This window comes from Carassius auratus, chromosome 26 (genome assembly GCF_003368295.1).
Source record: "Carassius auratus strain Wakin chromosome 26, ASM336829v1, whole genome shotgun sequence".
Taxonomy (NCBI): domain Eukaryota; kingdom Metazoa; phylum Chordata; class Actinopteri; order Cypriniformes; family Cyprinidae; genus Carassius; species Carassius auratus.
The window spans coordinates 23,938,333-23,958,487 of record NC_039268.1 but is presented as its reverse complement, the minus strand read 5'-3'; the positions used below and the strand labels follow the sequence as shown (position 1 = coordinate 23,958,487).

The window sequence follows — 20,155 nt, the reverse complement described above, 5'->3', positions numbered from 1 at the left end:
CCTGCACCCACTAGTAAAAACAATATAATCAATTCTATCAGATTTTTGGATTGACTTTGGATAAATTCTTGTTAAACCTAGTAATTCAGTCAAGAGCAGTGAGTGATTTACTTTCATTTTCATACTTTAAAGAGCCAGTAAGATGAAAATTCTGAGTTTCCTATCACTGTTTATAAGTCCTGTACATTAGGTTTAAATCCATCCAAGGTTAAAAAAACATTGTAATTTTGTCAAAATATCATTTTAAAATTACCTAAATTCTCAGAGATCCCCAAACGGTTCGCGCGAAGCTGTTCAAAAGATTCAGTTTTCTTAAACCCCACCTTTCGGTAGCATACTGTGTTCTGATTGGTCAACTAACATAGTCAGTTTTGATTGGTTGTTCCGCACACAACTTCACGGTAAACAATGCGTTAGCATCTTTTTAGGGTGAACTATGTCTTATTCCTCTCAACTCGAAGCAAACAGTAAAATAAAGAACTTGAACAGTCTCGCTGCTTTTTCTTCTGTGTGTGTGTATTCAAGCCACGCGCTTCAGTTTGAATCTGAATAGAGCGTTCAGCGTGGGGGCGTGGTCACATTAGATATAATGAAGGGAGACGTGAAAAACAGACATCGCGTTGTTTTTATATGGATTACTTTATCACAGAATATCTTTTTCGGCAGCCCTTGTTTAGTTTTAAAGTAGACATGTCAAGCTTTCTATAGATATCTCCATCTCTTCGTTGAGTATTCACGGAGTTACACTTCATTTTAATGACGTGTTTGTACATGACGATCAGCGCAGACAGGCTGCAGACAGCACACATACTGATAAGACACTCGGGAGAAAACAGACACGTAACTTCATAATCATACTTCGCCTTGTGATTCGGAGATGCTTGTTGGTCTAAATAAAGTTGGTAATGAACCCTCTTTTATGGCCAAACACTTTGAAAATCCCGCTGTACTCACCGAGATTAGAAAAGCAGTCATCAGTGAAATGTTGTGAACACAAAAAGGGATTTGTTGTACTGCTCTGGTATTGTGGTAAACATGAATTTTAGCCATTGGTTCTTCTGATCTTCATTCTTTAGCAGTGAAAATAAAACAAACTTGCCTTTACAATTAAAAACACACCGTCTCCTCGACATGATGCTCTCACACCAACCAGAACGTCTGTGTGTGTGGGGGGGGGGGGGGCAGCTCAGAGTTTCGTTTCTCCCAAGACGGTAGGCGGAGATTATTATGCAAAGTGTTCCTAGTGATGTACATAGAGATGGGCAAAAGATTTGAAATCTATAACGACTCATCTCAGCGATTCAGAGTCGACTCCTTACTTTAGAAGCCAATAACTTTATAAATCGTGTACTTTTTGGTTTAATTTCTTTGCACATTGTTTACACTGATGGACAGCTACATCATACACTGTAATACAGGTAATTCTTGATTTCCCATCTGTGTGGCTCTTTAAAGACACTGACAGCAGAGCTAGTAAATTAGGCACGGTCACCTTAAGAGACAAACAATCCATTATAATGATACACATCCAAACTTTTCTCAACTCTTTATTTTCACTTAAGACATAACCACAGACTTTTTCGAACACACTTTTCAAGACGGTTTGGCATATTTTGTATGTATTTGTTGTCGGTACAAAAGCAAGAAGACTTTGAGACGTATCTCTGCTTGCTCCCCGAACACCAGAACACCACGCTGCTGAATTGAGCTCTTTCGCTTTTCACTTTTTGCTTTTTTTTTTTTTCTCCTGTTTATTTAAACTGCGACTTTGTATTTGTTCGTTCAGGCGCGGGAGGACGTGAACGCCCTGAAGGAGAGCTCAGTTCAGTGTTGCTGTCCGTGAGAAGTGTCTCTCTCTCGCACCGAACACAGCGCGAGTCACCAGCTGCTCAGTTCAGCTGAAGCCAACTTGATGTGTTGAATGCTCGGAGCACGTTATAAAACGCACCCTAAAAAAATACACATTTCTGTTTTAATAAATGCTCATATTAAATCATAGCATAACACATAAGTAGGTACAAAAATAATCAGTGATACATTTGCGACCCCATAAAAATTTGGGTCGCAATGGCATTTCAAAAGGTCGCATATGCGACCATTTTGGTCGCAGTGTATTTCCCTGAAAGTATTGACTGTTGCCTGAAGTTTTGTTTGATTGTAATCCATTACATATCTTTCTATCAAAGTTATCTGAAATTATCAATATGAATTTGTTCTGACAGTTTAACTATTGAGTTCTTGTCATATTTTATTACCATTTTTCTAAACTATAGCAAATAAACTGATAGAGAAAAATTGAAGGTTTTTTGAAGGATAAATTTTGGTTTGACTGTTTCATTTTTACAGTGCTATTTTACTTAATTATTCGGTTTCTGTACCTGGACACTTACAGACTTGAAAAAACTTAAACACTGTAAATAGCACAAACAAATAAACAGAACAAACACACCATTTAAACACTTTCAGACAGGCCCCACTGGTACAACCTGAACCGGGGCCCTGCTATCCCCAGCTACGGCCCTGCTTACAGGACAAACCTTGTCAGTGAACTATGAGTGCAAAAAACAAAACGGAAACAAAATAACCGTTAATTAATCGTAATCGAGGTAAAATTATCAATTAATCGAGGTTTTGATTTTAGGCCATAATCGGCCAGCACTATTTACGATACGTAGTTACATTTGTGAGTTATGAATGACAAATTGTAATATAATTATATCTGTTTCTACATTTTAAATGACTTACCACAAACGATGGATACAAACACCCTCTAAACAAACCTGAAAGTTTGGTTGCCACTTTAACCTCATATAGGTAGTAATGGGTATTTATGATACCTTTTGGGGACATTGACCTGTATTTTAACTGTCTTTATGGGGACACCTTTGGCTTAGTGAGGATGGAATCCTAGTCCTCTTAAGGATAACCATTGGAACTCGTATGTAATTTCTTCCTGATATAATTTTTGTATATTTATACAACTAAAAACTATTGATCCTGCTACTGTTTTTTTGCAAACTATAAGGTGCACCGTAGCAGTTTTCCTATATAGTTCATTAGGTACATCCCCCAGTAAAAACCATTATAAATCCTAAAATATTGTTTGTCCAATTACTAATTTACTATTGGAGACCATGTATTTAAATGGCCTAGCCTTATACACTGTCCATAAAAGATGGATAGAAACATTCTCTAAACAGAAGTTGGTAATAACCTCAGGTTTTTATTTCAAATATTTCAAAATATGTGTTGGGCCCAATACTTACAGAGTGCACTGTAGATGTGTTAACTGGTTCCCGGATTTGAATTTGTGTGTCACATGTCACTCTAGCAAAACGAGTTTCCCCTTGTTTTTGTTTTGTAAGACTGTTATTCAGTCTCAAAGTGCCTAATCTGTTTTGTAATTTCATAGCCTCAAATGATAATTATTTTTTATTACAGGTATGGTCAGAAATTGACCATGCATCTCCTTCAACCAGCGAATGTGTACCACCAAAAAGAACAGAGTGTGTATTTGTAAGTAACAACATTAATTACTTGCCTAAGTCTGTCAATTAGGGTTACATAAAATATCTACCTTTTAAGTCTTGAAAGTTTGTGGTCTGAAGATCACATTTAATTGTTACAGGGTTTAAAAGTTATAAGACTCACCAAGAAATATTTTGATTGTGTACTGCTCTGCATACAACTGTATAATGTCTTAACATTAAACCGATATGTCTCTAATGATCTTTTTGTAAGAGGCAAAACCACAGTAAGATTATTTAACGAAATGTCATGAGAGTGCATTATACAAGAAATTGCCCCAACTCACGCTCAGCCAACATGAAATTGCAGGCTATTATTTTTGCTGTTGTGCTCATGTATAAATTGTGGATAGGACGAACAAGTGATGTGTGATGTTATTTGATACCTTTTGGGGACATTGACCTGTATTTTAACTGTCTTTATGGGGACACCTTTGTTGCTAATATAATTTGTGTAGAATTCTCAATACCTTTTATATTTGTCATGTTTGACTGATTACAGGTTGCTTTCCAAAACATGGACACAGATTCCAGCTCTGCAGAAGATGGGAATGTGTCCCACTCCAATCCCAAGGTAAGAAAGTATAGATGATGGCCACAGTTCATAAAAGTTTGGAGAATTCATTAATTTTATCTAGACTGATTTTCGTAACGGTTTAAAAGGCAACTCTTTCAATGTTTGTTTGATACTTTAAACCCATTCATACTTCATAACTTGCATTTATTTTTGCAATTAGATATTAAACTAGATTATTAATCTATTCTGGTCCATGCTTAAATTCTAATACAATCACATTGCAATTCAAAAAAGTTGGATCATTACTTTAGAGAAGTGATTACTAATTATAAATGTAGAGAACAAAAAAAAAATTGCATGCACATAACAAAAATGATCACTTTTTTTTTTTTGCAGTTTACATTTGTTTGTACTTTAGTTAAATCATTCTACACTCTTTCTGTGGCATTGAATTTTTTGATTGATTTTTAGCTGGACCCAGAATCACATCCAGTCACTCAACCAGCAGAAGATTCTGTAATACCCTCACCAACAGACACACAGGTAATAAGATTTTTTATAACCATTTAGTTTCAGAGCCGCACAGTATACATTATATTATAGTAATTATTTCCCAGCAACAATGTTGATCAGAATGTGTTTGACAGAACGATGTGAAGATGGCATTATTACAGGCTTTGTCCCAACCCTGTTAGGGCATACTGGATTTTTTGCACATTTACGATACGTAGTTACATTTGTGAGTTATGACAAATTGTAATATAATTATATCTGTTTCTACATTTAAACGACTTAACACAAACGATGGATACAAACACCCTCTACAAACTGAAAGTTTGTTGCCACTTTAACCTCATATAGTAGTAATGGTATTTATGATACCTTTTGGGGACATTGACCTGTATTTTAACTGTCTTTATGGGGACACCTTTGTTGCTAATATAATTTGTGTAGAATTCTCCAAACCTTTATATTTGTCATGTTTGACTGATTACGGTTGCTTTCCCAAACATGGACACAGATTCCAGCTCTGCAGAAGATGGAGATGTGTCCCACTCCAGTCCCAAGGTAAGAAGTTAGATGATGGCCACAGTTCATAAAAGTTTGGAGAATTCATTAATTTTATATGCTGAAAGAGTTTGCCTTTTAAACCGTTACGAAAATCAATGTTTGTTTGATACTTTAACCCATTCATACTTGATAACTTGCATTTATTTTGCATTTATTAATGCAATTAGATATTAAACTAGAGTAACTGCGTGCATGTAACAAAAATGCTTGCTTTTACTTTTTTTTTTTTTTTTTTTTTTTTGTGGATGTTAGAAGGAAATACTTTTATTCTACAGACATTGGGAGATATTGTTAGTCTGTTTCAGTGACACAGACATTGTATTTAGGAAATTAAATTTGCTGAATTCTGATTAATTTCAGTTTAAAAAACAAATGCTTGGATATGATTCTGAAGACTCACTAAGCAGCATGGAAATAACAGAGGATGAATATGTGCCAGGGTCTGATTGTGAAAGTGATACCAGCTCAGAGGGAGGCAGTATATTAAAGAAAAATTCTGCCACCATGGCCAGTCCTGCTGTTAAAAATGAAACAAGAAAAACATACAAGGGACATAGAAACCGGGAACTCTAAATCTGACACATCTGGGGAAAGCTCCATTACTTCACTTACAGTCATGCACAGTCAAAAGACTGACGATGGATCTAGAAGATACACCAAAAAACATTACTGTCTCTTTTTGTGAGAACCACAATCCAAAATCGCCAGGCATCTGGAACTTGTTCATGGAGATCAATCTGAAGTCGCTAAGGCCATTTCATCTCCAAAGAACTCCAAGGAAAGAAAGCTCCAACTGACTATACTAAGGAAACAGGGGACAGAGCACACAATGTAGATGTCATTAGAAAGGGAAAAGGTGTCATTGTTCCATGTAAACAAACAAGTTCTCCAAATGTCAATCCAAATAAATTCTTACATTGTGCAAATTGCCAAGGACTTTTCAAAAAAAGATTTCTTTGGAAACATATGAAAAGGTGCCCCACTTCGAGGTGTTCTTCCAAAACCGGGTAGAACTCGAGCCCAATCGATTTGCGCCTTTGCGCAAACCTGTGCAGGAAGGAGTTAGCAAGGGGACTGTGGAAACTTCTCAGTGACATGAAACAAGGTGAAGTGGTAGATGTCATAAAGAGTGACCATTGTATCCTCAAGTATGGCGAACAGAAAATACAACCTCATGGGACACCGGCGTTCTGATCATGAACTGATCCGTCAGAAAATGCGTGAGTTAGGGAGACTGGTTTTTAAAAGGAAGGCAGGTGTCCCCTCTCAAATCACTTGAGGAGTACATTGATCCAGCCAACTTCCAACACACAGTTAATGCAGTTAAAGCTGTTACAGGCTTTCAGTGTGAAACAAATAAGATAGCAGTGCCAACGCTAGCCAACAAACTTGGTCAGAGCCTCATGAAGGTTGCCGACATTGTAAGTTGTGATGCAAGGATCTCCGGTGACACAACAAAAGTTCAAAAAGCAGAGGACTTCAAACACATCTATCAGACACGCTGGAGGGAGATGATCTCATGTCATGCTCACAATACCCTGGAAGAAAAAAGGTACAACGCTCCACTGATCTTGCCATTTGCAGATGATGTCAAGAAACTCCATATATATTTAAAGGAGAAACAGCAAGAATACTACAGCACACTTTTTAATGCACCGAACACCAAGACCTGGGCAAAACTGGCTAAAGTCACTCTTGCACAAATGATCATCTTCAACAGAAAAAGGCAAGGAGAAGCCTGTCTGATGCCAGTACAATCATTCGAGTCTCGAGACAAATCTACTTTAAATAGTGATATTGCTGACTCTCTCTCAGAAGTTGAACAAGCACTATGCAAGTACTTTAGTCGTGTAGAAATCCGTGGAAAACGCGGAAGGAAAATTGCAGTACTTTTGGCACCGGAAATGATCAAATCCATGGAGTTGCTGGTTAAAACACGTGAAGTTTGCGGTGTTCCGAAGGAGAACATCTACATGTTTTGCAATCCCAGGCTGCGAGACATCATTTCGTGGATCAGACTGCCTGCGCTGCTTTGCCATGGAGTGTGGTGCTAAATGTCCAAAAGCCCTATCGTCCACCAAGTTGCGCAAAACACATCTCTACAATGTCCAGAGTTCTTAACATGAACGACACAGAAATGGACCAACTTGCTGATTTCCTGGACATGATATTCGTATCCACAGGAAATATTACAGATTACCCGAGGGAACACTCCAGCTGGCAAAAATCACCAAAGTATTGATGGCAATGGAGCAGGGAAGGCTTAACGAATTCAGAGGGAAAGGTCTTGACCAGATCAGCATCAATCCAACAGGTATGTAACCTGTTAATGAAAGTGAAAGTGAAAGTGAAGTGACATTCAGCCAGTATGGTGACCCAGAATTTGAATTACTCAGAATTTGTGCTCTGCATTTAACCCATCCGAAGTGCACACACACAGAGCAGTGAATACACACACACACTGTGAACACACACCCGGAGCAGTGTTCATCATTTATGCTGCGGCGCCCGGGGAGTAGTTGGGGGTTCGATGCCTTGCTCAAGGACTCCTCAGTCGTGGTATTGAAGGTGGAGAGAGAACTGTTCATGCACTCCCCCCACCTACAATTCCTGCCGGACAGAGACTAGAACTCACAACCCTTCGATTGGGAGTCCAACCCTCTAACCATTAGGCCACGACTTCCCCACGACTTAATCGACTTAATCAAGTTTAAACTAGCTGTCAAGCGTGTCCTAGTGACTTTGGAAGAATCTGTGCATATCTCTGAATACTAAGACTATATTTCAGAGTGCGTTGAGCCTGGTCCTGGGATAGAGAGTGAAACCGAACTGTCAGATCATTCTCATGATGTGACGTCAAGTGAGACAGGTAAAGATTTGTAAACACATTTTTTAAGATGTTTGTAATTTCCATTAGTTAAATAATTAAATCATGCCTTCAAGCAGGCACTTCAGGAGTGAATAGCAGCAGGCCAGTAAACACGAATGAAGGTAAGATGTATGAACAGGCAGTTAAATGTTTAATGCAATTAGAACAGCCTATCAGTAATTAGTTTGATTTAGAAATGTATATGATTGTGTTTCTAAAGGATCTCCGGAGAGGACACGGGAGGTCATGAAAGTAACATCAGGTAAGGAACCTGTCCTGCAATAGTTTTTATTTGCTTTATTTATAAAAGGTCAACAACATCATAAAGAATACAGTAGTATAAAAATAATCCAGTCTTGCACCTACAACACGTGCAGTGCAATTAATGTAATTTTCTTGTCATTAGTTCCTAGGAAGAGAAAGTGGAGTGAGGTGGAGATTGCGGCTGTAGAAGAGACAATGATGAAATTTATTCACTCGGGAGTTACTCCTGGAAAAGTCGACTGCGTTGCATGCATTACAGCAGCCCCCAAAGCCCTCGGTGAACGAGACTGGCAGGCGGTGAAGTATTATATAAAAAACAGAATCACAGCATACGAGAGAAAGACCTCAAAAAAGTAAGGTGGATTTTGAATGTTGATTCCGTTTTTGCGTTTTAGTTGATTTATATTGTTTTGTTTTGTTTTGGTCTCAATACCATTGTTGGAAACATTATATTGTAATTTAAGTTTTGAAAGAGTTAAGACGGCTCGATGTTGGTTGTAAATTTGGTGCTTGGACTTCTTTTTTTTAAGTCTGCTGGCAAAATGCTGTGTCAGGTGATAAGGAGTTGGTGTAAATGTTCAGTAGCCATACGACAGAGTGAGTGCCTATAGTTTTCAATGCCTTTATTCAGGCCCCTTTACTTTTCACATTTTAATTTTAAATTGATTAATTTATTTTCTGATGGCACATCATAAAAACTATATGTTGTAATATCTGGTGGCAAGCACGGAACCCATACTGTACTGATTAAATTTGGCTGTAGATTCAATTTGTATCAAGGTCGTTTTTATTTCTCTTGGATTTTTTTTTTTAATGACTTAAAGATTAAATTCTTAGAGCATTTCAAAACAAGACAAAAAAAACTCCATTCCACTGATAATGTTCATAATTTTAGACAATTTAAGAATTGTAGCTCTGATCTAACCTTTCCGAATGTGTTATTACTGGTTAACTACAGGATACTTAACTTTACCTCAAACATAATACATACTTTTAAAAGTAACCTTACCATGTATACGTTTAATGGGTTTTTTGTGTGTATCTTCTTGTTTGTGCTCTGTCAGTATAAGGGTCGGTGTTTGTAAAAGCACTCTGTGACAACTTGGTTTTAAAGGGCTTTATAATATATATTAGATTGACTTTGATAAGAGCAGCTAAATCACATTCAACGAATGTCTCTCATGGGTCATAATAATCAGTAAATGTAGCAACTGAATTGTGTAAGAATGAGTTAAATGCAGTATATGATTGTGGCAGTCTTAGTGGACTGAAATGACTTGCAGTTGAAGAAGTTAAAGTTCATTTTTGAAGTCAAGCTGAACTAACTTGTTAAACCACCCTATTTTTAACAAACCAATATAACTTCCAGAAATACCATTATGAATTGGCCAGCTGGCCATATTATGACCTTTCTTTGTCTGTAGATTACACTGGTTTGTCCCCAGATTGGACATTCCATGTGTACTTACTCATACACTAGTTGGTCAGGGTTTTGTCCCCAGATGGGACTTCCGTTAATGCCCATATAAGGAGTTGTCCCCGTGTCCCCACATGTGTTAACCTGACCTGTCCCCAGATTATCACCTACCCTTATTTTAATGAATTAATTACATTTTAAGTGAGATATTTATTAAACTTTTTTTTTAGATTTTTTGATGCGTTTATCTAGTCTCTAGGATGTCAGGAAAGTGGTGTCCCCAAAATGTGGTAAATAACTGGTGCCCCACGAGGCACCCCAAACAAGTATGTGTGTGTGTGTGAGTGCGAGTGTGTGTGTGTGTGTGTGCGTGCGTGTGTGTGTGTGAGTGCGTGCGTGTGTGTGTGTGTGTGCGTGCGTGTGAGAACACTCACATGTGTGTGTGTGAGTGCGAGTGTGTGTGTGTGTGTGTGTGCGTGCGTGTGTGTGTGTGTGTGTGCGAGTGTGTGTGTGTGTGTGTGCGTGCGTGTGTGTGTGTGTGTGTGAGTGAGCTGCCTCCCGTCACAGAGGTCAGTTAATTCTCAGCACATAGAGACTCTTTCACCTAGATATCACACTATAGAGACTGTGTCTGTTCCACGAACTAGAAAATACAAAAAACGTCCAAACCAAGTTAAGGTTAACAATTTAATTGAGGTTCAACAAATAAAAAACAAATGCAATATGGATAAACAAATGATAAAGATTGGCTTATTGAATATCAGATCCATTTCTACGAAAACACTTTTTGTAAATAATATGATAACTGATCATAATATAGATGTGCTCTGTTTGACAGAAACCTGGCTAAAACCTGATGATTTCATTATTTTAAATGAGTCCACCCCCCAAGATTATTGTTATAAACACGAGCCGCGTCTAAAAGGCAAAGGGGGAGGAGTTGCTTCAATTTATAACAACGTTTTCAGGATTTCTCAGAGGGCAGGCTTCAAGTATAACACGTTTGAAGTAATGGTGCTTCATATAACATTATCCAGAGAAACAAATGTTAATGATAAATCCCCTGTTATGTTTGTACTGGCTACTGTACACAGGCCACCAGGGCACCATACAGACGTTATTAAAGAGTTTTGGTGATTTTACATCCGAGTTAGTTCTGGCTGCAGATAAAGTCTTAATAGTTGGTGATTTTAATATCCATGTCGATAATGAAAAAGATGTATTGGGATCAGCATTTATAGACATTCTAAACTCTATTGGTGTTAGACAACACGTTTCAGGACCTACTCATTGTCGAAATCATACTCTAGATTTAATACTGTCACATGGAATTGATGTTGATAGTGTTGAAATTATTCAGCCAAGTGATGCTATCTCAGATCATTATTTAGTTCTGTGTAAACTTCATATAGCCAAAATTGTAAATTCTACTTCTTGTTACAAGTATCGAAGAACCATCACTTCTACCACAAAAGACTGCTTTTTAAGTTATCTTCCTGATGTATCCGAATTCCTTAGCATATCCAAAACCTCAGAACAACTTGATGATGTAACAGAAACTATGGACTCTCTCTTTTCTAGCACTTTAAATACAGTTGCTCCTTTACGCTTAAGAAAGGTTAAGGAAAACAGTTTGACACCATGGTATAATGAGCATACTCGCACCCTAAAGAGAGCAGCCCGAAAAATGGAGCGCAGCTGGAGGAAAACAAAACTAGAGGTATTTCGTATTGCTTGGCGGGAAAGTAGCATATCCTACAGAAAAGCATTAAAAACTGCTAGATCCGATTACTTTTCTTCTCTTTTAGAAGAAAACAAACATAACCCCAGGTATTTATTCAATACAGTGGCTAAATTAACGAAAAATAAAGCCTGAACAAGTGTTGACATTTCCCAACACCACAGCAGTAATGACTTTATGAACTACTTTACTTCTGAAATCGATACTATTAGAGATAAAATTGCAACCATTCAGCCGTCAGCTACAGTTTCGCATCAGACAGTGCACTATAGACCCCCTGAGGAACAGTTCCACTCATTCTCTACTACAGGAGAGGAAGAATTGTATAAACTTGTTAAATCATCTAAACTTACAACATGTATGTTAGACCCTATACCATCTAAGCTCTTAAAAGAGGTGCTTCCAGAAGTCATAGGTCCTCTTCTGACTATTATTAATTCCTCATTGTCATTAGGATATGTCCCCAAAACCTTCAAACTGGCTGTTATTAAGCCTCTCATAAAAAAGCCACAACTTGACCCCAGAGAACTAGTTAATTATAGACCAATCTCGAATCTCCCTTTTCTGTCCAAGATACTAGAAAAGGTGGTATCCTCACAATTATATTCCTTCTTAGAGAAAAATGGTATATGTGAGGATTTCCAGTCAGGATTTAGACCATATCATAGTACTGAGACTGCTCTCCTTAGAGTTACAAATGATCTGCTCTTATCATCTGATCGTGGGTGTATCTCTCTATTAGTTTTATTGGATCTTAGTGCTGCGTTTGACACAATTGACCACAACATTGTTTTGCATAGACTTGAACACTTTGTTGGCATCAGTGGAAGTGCATTAGCATGGTTTAAATCGTACTTATATGACCGCCATCAGTTCGTAGCAGTGAATGAAGATGTATCATATCGATCACAAGTGCAGTATGGAGTACCTCAAGGCTCAGTTCTAGGGCCGCTACTCTTCACGCTTTATATGTTACCCTTGGGAAATATCATCAGGAAACATGGTGTTAGCTTTCACTGTTATGCTGATGATACGCAGCTCTATATTTCCTCGCAGCCCGGTGAAACACACCAATTTGAAAAACAAATGGAATGCATAGTCGATATTAAAAAACTGGATGACGAGTAATTCCTTACTGCTAAATTCAGAAAAAACAGAGGTGTTAATCATAGGGCCTAAAAACTCTACTTGTAATAACCTAGAACACTGTCTAAGACTTGATGGTTGCTCTGTCAATTCTTCATCATCAGTTAGGAACCTAGGTGTGCTATTTGATCACAATCTTTCCTTAGAAAGCCACGTTTCTAGCATTTGTAAAACTGCATTTTTCCATCTCAAAAATATATCTAAATTACGGCCTATGCTCTCAATGTCAAATGCAGAAATGTTAATCCATGCATTTATGACTTCAAGGTTAGACTATTGTAATGCTTTATTGGGTGGTTGTTCTGCACGCTTGGTAAACAAACTACAGCTAGTCCAAAATGCAGCAGCAAGAGTTCTTACTAGAACCAGGAAGTATGACCATATTAGCCCGGTCCTGTCCACACTGCACTGGCTCCCTATCAAACATCCTATAGATTTTAAAATATTGCTTATTACTTATAAAGCCCTGAATGGTTTAGCACCTCAGTATTTGAATGAGCTCCTTTTACATTATACTCCTCTACGTCCGCTACGTTCTCAAAACTCAGGCAATTTGATAATACCTAGAATATCAAAATCAACTGCGGGCGGCAGATCCTTTTCCTATTTGGCGCCTAAACTCTGGAATAACCTACCTAACATTGTTCGGGAGGCAGACACACTCTTGCAGTTTAAATCTAGATTAAAGACCCATCTCTTTAACCTGGCATACACATAACATACTAATACGCTTTTAATATCCAAATCCGTTAAAGGATTTTTAGGCTGCATTAATTAGGTAAACTGGAACCGGAACACTTCACATAACACCGTACTTTCTACATCATTAGAAGAATGGCATCTACGCTAATATTTGTCTGTTTCTCTCTTGTTCCGAGGTCACTGTGGCCACGAGATCCAGTCTGTATCCAGATCAGAGGGTCACTGCAGTCACCCGGATCCAGTACGTATCCTGACCAGATGGTGGATCAGCACCTAGAAAGGACCTCTACTGCCCTGAAAGACAGCGGAGACCAGGACAACTAGAGCCCCAGATACAGATCCCCTGTAAAGACCTTGTCTCAGAGGAGCACCAGGACAAGACCACAGGAAACAGATGATTCTTCTGCACAATCTGACTTTGCTGCAGTCTGGAATTGAACTACTGGTTTCGTCTGGTCAGAGGAGAACTGACCCCAACTGAGCCTGGTTTCTCCCAAGGTTTTTTTCTCCATTCTGTCACCGATGGAGTTTCGGTTCCTTGCCGCTGTCGCCTCTGGCTTGCTTAGTTGGGGTCACTTCATCTACAGTGATATCATTGACTTGATTGCAAATAAATGCACAGACACTATTTAACTGAACAGAGATGACATCACTGAATTCAATGATGAACTGCCTTTAACTATCATTTTGCATTATTGAGACACTGTTTTCCAAATGAATGTTGTTCAGTGCTTTGGCGCAATGTATTTTGTTTAAAGCACTATATAAATAAAGGTGATTGATTGATTGATTGATTGTGAGTGTGTGTGTGTGAGAGTGCGTGTGTGTGTGTGCGTGTGTGTGAGAGTGCGTGTGTGTGTGCTGCCGCTGACCGTGTTCTCTCTGTAGAGTGGGTGTTTGTGAGCGCTGTGCTCGTGGGCAGTCTCCTGGTCGTTCTGCTGGTGGGTGTTTGCTGGTGTCAGTGCTGTCCTCATTCGTGCTGCTGTTATGTGAGATGCTGCTGCTGTCCAGACACCTGCTGCTGCCCTCGACACTGTGAGTCCTGCAAACACATCAATCATGCCACCGACACACGATGCTAGTCTGACTCTGTCTCTCTTTAACAGTGTATGAAGCAGGAAAGGGGATCAAGTCAACTCCGCCCACACCTGTGCCTATGATCCCTCCCTACTACATACCTGGGATGCCCACCATGATGCCCATCGCTCCGCCCTCCCTCATTGACCCCAACCTGTCCACTGCACCATCACTGGAGAACAGTGGCTCAGGTGAGTCTACTGTGGTAAAACTAGAGTAAACCTGGTGATTACTGAGCTTCTGCACAGAATTAGATGCTCCAAAAGCACAACGTGATGCACTGGCACAGTATCCAGTGGATTCACCACCGCAGTATTTCAGAGTATTGTTTAATCATTTAAAATGAGTTTGAAGTAAAGGTAATAAATCTCCTGATGATGCGTTATTAGATGTGTCACATATACTTGCAAAATAATTAAAGAATTGAAAATTAAGATTAAAGTATTGAGAAAAATAAATTAGCTTTTTGCTAAACAAAATAAAGAATTGTAAAATATAATTGAAACTTAATAAATTATGATAAATGTTTTTTTCATGGCCCTAGTTACTAATTTACTTGCAATGCTGCTTTTGTTTAGTGTTTCAGTAAAGCTTGCGATAATCCCCCCCCCCCACCCACCCCCCATGTCAAAACAACAAAATTCTTTATTTTGGTTTGAATTTTTCTCAATGTTGTTATTTTTTCTTTTGCAAAACTTTATTCATTTACAGTTCCTCATATTTAACATCATGACTTGAAATGTGCCGTGGTGTGTTATATCAAACACATACAGGCCAAGTAAAGCCTTGCTGTATTCCTGCTCCTCCTCGCTCCGTTTGGGTAAATCCTCAGGGTTCTTGGAGCTCAGATCAAGTCACGAGCTCATGCCTCTGTTACGGACTGCAAACCAAATCTGTTCACTTTCACCTCTGTCCAAAGATTATATTAACATATCAACCCCTGAAATAATATGATTTAATATCCAATATTAGTCAAATATTTCTTTCACAAAGAGCAGGTGTATATATATAAATATGTCTCATGTAATGACTGTGTATTGTGTTGTTCACACTGAAATGCTCCATACAGTGTGGATTTGAGTGTGGAAACAAATTTATTCTAAGTACAGGATTATTTTAAAATGACGTGTTTATTACGTGATTATTTTAAATGACGGTGTGTCTCCTGTAGTGCGGAGTGGTCTCCATCTGCGGTCTGCGTCAGATCAGAGCTCTCTGAAGGTGCTGCAGTTTGTGGAGAAGCAGCTCGCTCAGTTTAACCCATCACAGACACTTAGCAGCAGTCCAGACTGTAAGACAAACACCTTTCAGATGCTTGACCACTGCATGATCCACTCCACACACTGCACTTCTCTGTTTATCTGTGTGAGAGCTCCATGCTTGACTCTTCCTTTGCCTCTGTGTTCTCTAAAGCACTGGTTTTCAATCTCTTTAAGAGAGATCCTGTGTTAATGTGTGACGACTGCCCCGCACACTGGTCTCGTGTCCAGAACCAAATCACTGTAATCACTGCTGCTTCTGAAGTTAGTGAGGGTTCTTTAGCTGTCATGCATATCTATTCTGACATATCATATTTTGTCCAGTTCATTGTTACGAGTAGCACTATATCAGTCATTGTGATTTCGATAGGGCATCTCCCATTGATATGTGGACGTGACTCTCTAAACTCAGCAGAGTGTTTGTCATGTTGGTCCAACAGTACTGTTATCATGGTACCAACATTTCAGCATTCGATACCTATACCAGTGAAAAACCACAGTTCTCAGAGAAAAACACAAACATCCAAACTGTGTACATATTTAACTTTTAAAGGGCTTTTGATTCTTAAAGCTAAGAATAAAAACGAAGTAAGCTTTAAAAAAAAAAAAAAGCCCAGAACTGCTTTTCTGACCGATACGACACTAACACTGTTAATCATTTGTACATTCTCTAACACTCATATTTAGATTTAAATTAATTTAAAAGCATCTGGTGTTTAAAAAAATCAAAAATAGTTAATATCACCATGTTTTTTACCCTAATAAAAGTTATAGGAGAATTAAATAGTAAATAAAGAAACTTCATTCTAATGCTCATTATATTAGAGTTAGCCGCACTTATGCTAACGATGAACCACTCTAATAGCAGCATTAATTTCAATCCGACGTCCAAATAACAATATTAAATCATATTCATAACAGTGTTTTCCATAGTCTCGTCATTCTCTGCCAGCAGGAGGCGCTTGTAGAGCAGGAGAGATAGCGTTTTCTCCGGTAACGGCTGTAATTTAATAAGCGTTGAGCCTGCGATCACAAGTGATGCTCAGGCATTACAGGCAAGATTAAATGAAAATGACATCTATAATTTTCTGAAGACAGTCAGATTCCTTCAGAAATACAGTGATATAAAAACACCCACGCCATTTTTGAAGTTCAGAGCAGCAGTGTTCATGTTTATTCAATGAAGTCAAAACCTTCTGGAAAATCTATTTGTGGCGGTCAGTTTTGATATTGTGGTGGGTGCCACTAATAAAGAAATGTATTGGAAACACAGTTAAACTAACTTGCTTGAATGCTTTCATTTGATTTGGGTGTCTGTCTATAAAGTGTTTTGTTATCAACAGATACTTCTGAGATTGGCTCCACTGCTCAACGCTATAAAACACATTGTAATGAGAAACCTTTGCAGATCTCAAGAGCTCAAACACAGAGAGCCGAGACGCACTGGAATCAGCCATGAGGCACTTTCATTTTGTTGTTTGTTTATTTTGTAATTAATATTTGCTGGTTCTTGCTTCTTCCCTGAGTCTTTGTTATATAGATATATTCAGTTGCATAAAATCATCCAGGCGACCCCCCCCACCCGATCATTGTGAAAACCACTGCTCTAAAGCCCTTTCTACTTCACCTTTTTCATGTTCTTCAGGCTTTTCTTGTAGTGCTCTAAATTCTGCTTAGTATTTCTGATATAAATGTTGTTTTCATGATCACAAGACTTGCGAGAGCAGAACAAATGAAGGTCTAACATTCTAATGTATAGGTCTTCAGCCCTGCTCCTGGGTCCTTCTGTCCTAATGAAACACACCTGAAACAGCAAATCAAGGGCTGAAGACCCAAGCTGTCAGAGAATCTGTGCTGATTTCTGTTCTTCTGCAGCCTGCAGTGTGTCCGAGCTGAGTTCGTTACATGATGTAGAAACGGACTTCCGTCAAACCTATCGACAAGTCCAGAAGAAGGCTCTACCAGCCATCCCTGATCTTGATGACCCCGCTGACCTCCGGGCCACAGATTTATCTCCGGTTCATGAAGGAAGATACTCACAACAGCCTCAGCGCAGGAACCACGTGGCAGATGAACGCCTCAGGTAACACACACTACAGATGTACAAGAGTCTTGTTACACAGCGAGCAGATCACAGCATTGACCAGAGCCGGGGAAAGCTACTTTTAAAAGTAATGTACTACAATATTGTGCTACTTCCTAAAAAAAAAGTAACTAATTACGTTACTCAGTTACTTGTTATGGAAAATAATGTGTTACATTACTTTTGATCAACTTTTTAAATCCGGACAGGGCTTGTTTGTTTGTTTTTAATATAAAAAGTTATTCTACAAATGAAAAAACCCCTTTCACATCAAAAGTGGAGTGAATCCTCCTCAGGCTGAAGGAAGTGTAAGTTCAGGTCTGTACAGTAGAGGGCGCCACTCAAACTAATCACATGAAGAATACGACGCAGAAGAAGAAAGATCAACACTATTCAGAAATAACTCAAATAAAAATGAAATGGATCATTAAATGTCAGTAGCAAAGACATAGGTATACATAAATTATATTTGTCTTATTTAACATATTTAATTATTGCAGGTTTGTCTAATATCCTGAGTTTGTATGTGACTGTTTTTATTGATTGTGAGGAACACTGAATGTGTTTTTGAGTAAACACATGTTCATATTTAGTCTAGAACTACAGTGAGATCATGTTCACACACAACACTCTGCACTGACTCCTGATCTCTGTCACCATGGCAACAGCAGAGCTGTCACTCAACACATGGACACAAAGTAACTGGAGACACTGATTTAAAAAGTAACAGATATTTCCTTCTAAATTAATAAGTAATGTGTTACTTTACTAGTTACTTAAAAAAAGTAATCTGATTACGTAACTGGTGTTACTGAACACTGGCATCGTCCGTCTGTGTTCCAGGTGGAACCCTCGCTCGGAGCACCTGCAGAGGAAGGCTTTCCAGGAGCGAGGACGGACTGGATCTGTGGATGAGCTGGAGGAGTTTGCGATGGCGTATATGCAGCGAGGACGTCACGGTGACAACGGAAACAGGGAGGACTACTACAGAGAACGAGAGCGAGAACGGGATCATTACCCACTTTACTGTTCCAAGGTCAGTCCAGCGAGACGCCCCCCCAGCCCTCCACCCTTACCTGGAAAGAAGCGGGACACTTGTGACAACGGTCAAGCCCAGCGGGATCCACGAGAGCGGGATCAGAGCAGAAGAGATCACAGGCCAGACTACAACCATACCCTTCTCAACACTTTATTGGAACGTAAAGCTAAAGCTGTGAAGAGCAGCGCTTCAAAAGCAGGACAGACCGAAGAAGACTCGGAAACGCCTTCCAAAAACAGTAGTGAGCGTTCCCACAGCAGGACTCCCAATAACCAGTCCCCTCGGCAGCGGACGGCAGAGGACAACGAATCCCTGCCGCCGTACACAGAGAAGGAGCTGGAGCGTTCCCGTAGAGCCGAGTCCGGACAACAGCCGTTCACATACACACGCTCCGGTCCCGGGCCAGAGGAGCAGAACCGCCCTCGGAAAGTGGTGAGTTATCTGTAGACTCTGTGTGATTTACTGTCCCATTGAGAGGGGAACAAAACCCTCACAGCACTCTGGACCTGAGCTTGTCTCGCTTCTACATGGATGCAGTGAAAGAAAAGCACCAAAGGTCCACAGAATGAAGCCACTTCAATAAAAGCAAGGCTGTAGAAAGGCCTTCAGATATTTGAAGAATGTAAACCCTCCAACACAAATGGTAACATTATTTAAAAAAAGAGACCTGAGATATGAAGTTTAGAAAACAGTCCAGTACAAGAGAGAATCCAGAGAAGCACTCTATAAGATTTCCTCTTACCAGTCATCATCCTTACCGTTTATTTCGTTCATATCTCTTGTAGACATTTTTTGATGAACAAAGCACGCAGTTTGATTCCGACCTAGACCTTTCAATCACGGTTCGGTTTGTACCTCGATATGACAACAGAAAATAAGCTGTGCACAGGTAACACAATGTCATTAAATCAACTCTGTCTGTTTGCTGCTTAATTCCTCCCTGACTGAATGTGGATCACAGCTTAAACTTTATACAGACTCTAACACAACTAACCGTACTGACCGTAGAAACGGTCCCAGAAGTGCTAGGAGAAACTAAAAAAGGCCAAGATTGAACAAGTGTGTGTAACAGAAAGCAAACATTATGAAAGACGCTTGAGTATTTGCTGCAGAAGCTCTGGATAGTTTCAGCACTTGCTCAGTCATTACTGTAGAGTCGACTGTATATTGTATAAAATCTGTACAAAATGTATAAATATATTTAATATATAAAATAACATTTTTCTGAAATATATACATGCATGTGTGTGTCTATTTATATATACATAATACATACACAGCACAGACACATATATTATATAAGCAAAACTTTTATTTTGGATGCGATTAATCCTGATTAATTATTTGCCAGCAGTAATAAACACAGGTGGAAATCTTATCGAGTGCAGCTTGGATTTTCAGGGTTTGACTTTGTTTCGTTTTATGTTTGTGTGATTTCATCAC

At 39.0% G+C, this 20,155-nt stretch overlaps 1 protein-coding gene and 1 long non-coding RNA gene across 2 annotated transcripts in view; both read left to right on the top strand.

Annotated features, from left to right (window-relative positions):
* The first annotated feature begins 2,857 nt into the window (after positions 1 to 2,857).
* On the top strand, positions 2,858 to 4,809 carry LOC113044714 (uncharacterized). The gene is made up of 3 exons (XR_003275904.1): positions 2,858 to 3,516; positions 4,030 to 4,101; positions 4,516 to 4,809. It is a non-coding gene; the product is annotated as an uncharacterized LOC113044714 (long non-coding RNA).
* Positions 4,810 to 9,950: 5,141 nt separating this feature from the next.
* LOC113044732 (immunoglobulin-like domain-containing receptor 2) overlaps positions 9,951 to 20,155 on the top strand; it is a 10,571-nt gene continuing 366 nt past the window's right edge. The window contains exons 1-6 of the mRNA XM_026204911.1: positions 9,951 to 9,955; positions 14,081 to 14,289; positions 14,361 to 14,522; positions 15,503 to 15,622; positions 17,466 to 17,673; positions 18,517 to 19,144. Coding sequence (XP_026060696.1) covers positions 9,951 to 9,955; positions 14,081 to 14,289; positions 14,361 to 14,522; positions 15,503 to 15,622; positions 17,466 to 17,673; positions 18,517 to 19,144 — 1,332 coding nt within the window. The remainder of the gene's footprint in view (positions 9,956 to 14,080; positions 14,290 to 14,360; positions 14,523 to 15,502; positions 15,623 to 17,465; positions 17,674 to 18,516; positions 19,145 to 20,155) is intronic.